A 5,433-nucleotide genomic window follows, 5' to 3' on the forward strand; every position below is an offset into this window, starting at 1 on the left:
CAGTATTAACTCTGTCAGGGCTTTAACATTCCAAGCCAAATCCCTAACTGCTCGGGCCATTTCTTTGTCACTACAATCCCCGGTAGGGATGGAGGGGTAACTGCTGTTGCAAGGAGCTGTTCCAGAGCAGAACTGGCATTTGGCATTTCAGTTCTCTAAGCTGCAGACTTAGAGAACTGAAAAAGATGCCCCAGGCTTGGATGCAACAGCCGGTTCTCCCTGAGCTCACTGAAGAGTTGCCATAGAATAAAGGAGGATTCAGAGGCCAAGACTTGGATGCAAAAACAATTTTAATGAGTTGAATGAAGAAAAGGGGGAGAAAAGAGGGAGGCTCAGRGAGAGCACCAGGAGCAGCCACTAAGATGCAGTGGGGGGGTGCATCTGCCTAGGCTGCAGAGGAAAAGAGGCAGGGAGGGAGGCCAACAGGCCCCTCTAGGCTGGCATTGGGTGATGGTGAAAGGAAAGGAAGGGAAGGGAAGAGAGTGGAAGAAAAGAACAGTAAACCGAGGGCATAAAAAGATTTTTCCMAAGATCCATCTTCAGTCCAGCTCCATGTTCAGAGGTCTTGYAGGTTCTTGCCCAAGGAGGTTGCTAGCACATTTAGCAGGGAGGACAACATCTTCCACCATAGCAGTTGGTGATGCAGGAGAKGTCAAAGCCCCCAGAGCTGATGGGCACTCCACCACAGCTGAGGATGCTGCCAACRGCAGCAGAGGTAGAGGATCCCACCACGGTGTTCTGAGGGGAGGACTGAAGGATGGGGCCAGGCAGGGTCACCAGCACCGGGGAGGGCTGGATGGCCACGTGGGAGCTCTGGCACTGGCGGACACAGCACTCATTGCAGCTGCTGGCCAGCGGGCAGGGGCCGCAGGGCTGGCAGCAAGGGTTGCAGGAGGGTGGGCAGCAGGACATGGCTYGAGGTCACAGGTGCACCTGGCACAGAGGACAGGGACAAGGACAAAGTGAGGACACATGAGAAGCAGCACTGCCCCCAACCACCCTGCAGCCAAGGCACCTCCTGGCCTGCACTGCAGTGCCCAGCTCAGAGCCCACGAGCCATCTGAGCCAAGTCTCAGCCTCTCTCTGCACAAGACCTTCTCTTCCCTGCCCTCTCCCAGCACAAGCAGCTCCCAGCCCTGGGCTCCTAATGCTCCTTTCAGCTGAGACCTATAGCCAGGAAAGAGCCGCTCTTGAGGCAGAATGAGGAGGAGAAGAATAGGCTTCCCACTCACCTGGTTCCTGAGGAGAAGGTGAGAGAAGTGGATGAGGGAGCAGAGACTTGGGCTGCCTTTTATAGCAGTCCAGCACTGCCTCAGGCCCAGTAGCACCTTGGTGGAAGTAATAATTTTCTGACCTGCTCATGTCAAATGTGAACCATCCCAGCTAATGGTAGGGGCTGTGTCCTGGTTTCCTGCATTGTGGTCTTTGCATTTCCTGGTAATTCCGCATGCTTTCCTATATGAAGGGCTACTTCTGTTAGTGCCGGGAGGACAAGCACAAGGATTKCCGGGGCAGAAAGACGTAAGCACAGGTAAAAGGCTCTGATCAAGTGCCAGTGGTATCCCTTGTGGGCAGGTGATGTTCCCTTGGGTCATTTCTGAGTGAGTTGTTTGTGGCAAAGTTGTCAGGAAATGGGCAYCGCTCTTGTGCTTCTTGTTCACCTGCCAAAGAATTGCCACGTGAGGGGACATGACAGAGTATTCAGACCTTGTTTCTTTCTTCCAGTCTGCTATTTCTTCCCACGTGCTCTCTGTGTCTCCCCAGGCCAGCCTAGTAGGGCTGTGTGGCTTCATTCTTTCCAGTAACTCCCAACTAATAGAAAAGAAAGAAACAACTAAAGAAACCAGCCACTAGTGCTACAGAGAGAGAAGGACTAGATTTCTTTCGGCTGGTTCGCGGCCCACCAATGCTCAACTTAGGCTGATTAAAACAATTTGTTATACTTGTTACGATGGGATGTGGTACTCATGATCTAAATCACTTGTTGTATAATTAAGTGCTTACTGCTGTTAAGACTTGGTAGAAATAACAACTGGATATGACTCCTGAAAGAAATATTAAAATCTCAAAGGGGGAATGTATTACTGAACAAGTTCTATTTCTTAAAGAAGTCCTTGCAGCTGTGGTGGAAGATGGTGGAAAAGTCTTTTGACTTTAGCACATAGTGTATGATCCCTGTATTCGTGGTTAATGCTTATTTTGTAGCAGACAGTGCTTAGTACAAATACCAGAGATTAATGAGGTCTCGTGTTAACTCCCTAACATCTGTGAATAATAATTTTTGTGCCAGCKAATGGTTCCTTATTTACTTGTATCAGGGAATTTACTTGTACCAGCCAATATCTTAGTTTTGAGAGCMAGGATTGTGTGTCAGAGTGAAGAATGATAAGAGAAGTACATTATGATCACATACTTGAGATATTCTCACGGAGAAGATTCATCAGAAGATCTGGAACCATATCCAAACAAGTCCATTAGCATGTATGCAGGTATTCCAAAAAAGTGATGAATATGTGTTGGTTTTAAGAATACAACCTGGACTGCTGGATTGCTGGGCATGCTTTGAGGAGTCATCCCCAGGTATCCAGAGCTGCTAATAAAGTAATGTCGGCTTTCTGACCCAGGAAATCTGTTGGAGAATTGTCTTGGTTTGAAAGACAATTCTTTGTCTGCCAAGGAAGGCAGGAACCTCCCTCGGAATGGAAAATATGACCCCCTTCCCTCCGAATTATTATAACTTTGAAATTACAGGGCTTTCAGGCAAAGATATGGGAAAAAGGAAAACCAGTTCTTGTGAGCAAGGCAAACAAACAAGGACAGCAACAACAAACAGAACCAGAAACCCAGTGCCAGCCTTCCCTGGGCTGGGCTCCCTACAGTAAGGAAAGGGCAGTACAGGGCTGGRCTCTCTGGTGGCAGTGAATTCTCCCCGCAGTAAGCAAGAGCTCGACCGTAGCTGAGAACAAGAGAAAATTAAGAGCTGTACCCTGTCCCTTCCAGCCCAACCCAAAATCTCAGGGTATCTCTGATCTTCCCAAGAGAAARCYCTTCAGGTGAGAGAGTRGCAGCCAGCTGCACTCCTCCCCTTGCTCCATGGCTACATCTTTTGTCTTTTTTTAGTACCAATTGTTATTCTCWCTTAGCAACAAATGGGAGAAAATCCCCTAGGAGAAAGAAAATGAAAAATTCTAACCTCCAACAAGATTTTACTTCTGGGTTTTTAGTGACAACAGGGCTTTGAGCAGCCTGGTCTAGTGGAAGGTGTCTCTGCCCATGGCAGCGAGGTGGGACAAGATTGTCTAACCCCATCTAGTTGATGACTGCACGATCTGTGGGCTGTCTRTGGTAGATCCTGTCTTCACCAAGGTTCATCTTCCTTTGTCTTGCAGTCCCCCTTGGGCACWGGTTTGGTCAAAGGCTTCAGTCAACAAGACATTGATGGATAGATTACATCTAACCATACATGGGAAGAATGTGAATTAATAGTGAAGCCATAACTCACCTGCAGAAACTCAACCAAAAGTCATTTACCACTGCATATGCTGAGTATGGCTGATCCCAACCCTAACTCTTGAAAGACMTCAGCACTGTGTTTTAGGACAGAGCTGGGCAATGCGTGAGCTGAGGGACTGCATGAGGTGTGTATCTCATCTGCCTGTGCTGCTGTGTGCACGCTGTGGGCCCTAGACCGGGCAATGGAGGGGAGGAGAAGGTGGAGGTGAGATTGTGGGCTGTTCCCAGGCATTGCTCTTTCCCAGATGTTGGGAGGAAAAGAACTGGAGAGGAGGGTGGTAGATTCGCACAAAATGACTCTGTAGCTAGGGAGGCTGAGAATATCCATGTGGGAAACTTAACATATTTACAGCTGATTATCCTCTGACTCTTTTGAGTGATATAAAAGCCATCAGAACCTTAAGAGGCATCTTTCACAGTCTTGAGCCTCCTGCTGAGGCACAGAGAGATCACAAAGCTCAGAGGCCATAAAAGCACAGCATTGTGGTAAACTGTGAATGCGTGAGGCCCCTTGAGATACTGGGACAGGCAGAGAACTCCAGGATCAGACTGACCCTAATGGTGCCTCTGTCCCCATTTTTGTGTCTCTGCAGCCTGGCTGTGCCTTGGGATCCTTCATTCAGTGCAATAATGAAATAAATCTATTCCTTGCCTTTCAGCTGGTGATGTGGACATTATAAGTCACACAACACACCAGCCCATTCCTGCTACCCTTTGGAGCCTCGGTGCTCCTGATGGCCATTGACTGTGCAGTATCCAGGCAGGTTTTCCTCAGCTCCAGGGGAAAAGAGCACAAAGTAAAATTCACCACAGAGACTCCAGCCCTCTGCTTCTCCACCCTTTTTCCTGAGCAGATGGGAAGAATTGCTGTGGAAAGAAGGAGCACTCAGAGGACCTGGCTTGGATGCAAAACAATTTTATTGAGTGTAAAGAAGAAAAGGCTCACAGAGAGCGCCAGGAACAGCCACTAAGATGCAGTGGAGCTTCTGCAGGGTGTCCATCTGCCCGCCATGCAGAGGAAGGGAGTGCAACACGTCCCCACTTGGCTGGTCAGGGGAGACATGGACAGCAAAGGAGGGAGAGAAAAAAGTAAAAGAACGGAACAATGGCTTTAAGTACAATATCTCAAAGCTCTATCTCCTGACCAGAACCAGGTTCAGAGGTCTTGGAGGTTCTTGCCCAAGGATGCTGACAGCAGATTTAGCAGGGACGGCACCTGCTGCCACCATAGCAGTTGGTGATGCAGGAGAGGTCAAAGCCCCCGGAGTTGATGGGCACTCCATCACAGCTGAGGATGCTGCCAACAGCAGCCGAGGTGGAAGATCCCACCACGGTGTTCTGAGGGAAGGASYKRAGGATGGGRCCAGGCAGGGTCACCAGCACMGSRGRSGGCTSRATGGCCACRKKGGAGCTCTGRCACTGGCGGACACAGCACTCATTGCAGCTGTTGGCCAGCGGGCAGGGGCCGCAGGGCTGGCAGCAAGGGTTGCAGGAGGGTGGGCAGCAGGACATGGCTCGGGGTCACAGGTGCACCTGGCACAGAGGACAGGGACAAGCACAAAGTGAGGACACATGAGAAGCAGCACTGCCCCCAACCACCCTGCAGCCAAGGCACCTCCTGGCCCGGACTGCAGTACCCAGCTCAGAGCCCAGGAGCCATCTGAACCAAGTCTCAGGCTCTCTCTGCACAAGACCTTCTCTCCTCTGCCCTCTCCCAGCACAAGCAGCTCCCAGCCCTGGGCTCTAAATGCTCCTTTCAGCTGAGACCTACAGCCAGGAAAGTGCTGGTCTTGAAGCAGAAGCACGAGGAGAATGAGAAGAAGTGGCTTCCCACTCACCTGATTCCTGAAGAGAAGGAGGTGAGAGAAGTGGATGAGAGAGCAGAGACTTGGGCTACCTTTTATAGCAGTCCAGCACTGC

The 5,433-nt window shown here is 50.1% G+C and overlaps 1 protein-coding gene and 1 pseudogene across 1 annotated transcript; both read right to left on the reverse strand.

The window, feature by feature from the left end:
- Positions 1 to 272: 272 nt before the first annotated feature.
- LOC130587114 (feather keratin Cos1-2-like) lies at positions 273 to 1,377 on the reverse strand (annotated as a pseudogene).
- A 3,036-nt stretch (positions 1,378 to 4,413) lies between these two features.
- Positions 4,414 to 5,433, reverse strand: LOC130587115 (feather keratin Cos1-2-like). Its single transcript, XM_057388072.1, has 2 exons — positions 5,352 to 5,433; positions 4,414 to 5,046 (listed from the first exon to the last, which is right to left on the reverse strand). The coding sequence occupies exon 2, from the start codon at positions 5,023 to 5,025 to the stop codon at positions 4,714 to 4,716; it is 312 nt and encodes a 103-aa protein (XP_057244055.1). The 5' UTR covers positions 5,026 to 5,046; positions 5,352 to 5,433; the 3' UTR covers positions 4,414 to 4,713.

The sequence above is a fragment of the Malurus melanocephalus genome, unplaced genomic scaffold (assembly GCF_030028575.1).
Source record: "Malurus melanocephalus ecotype Western Australia unplaced genomic scaffold, MMel_1.1 scaffold_1544, whole genome shotgun sequence".
Lineage (NCBI taxonomy): Eukaryota > Metazoa > Chordata > Aves > Passeriformes > Maluridae > Malurus > Malurus melanocephalus.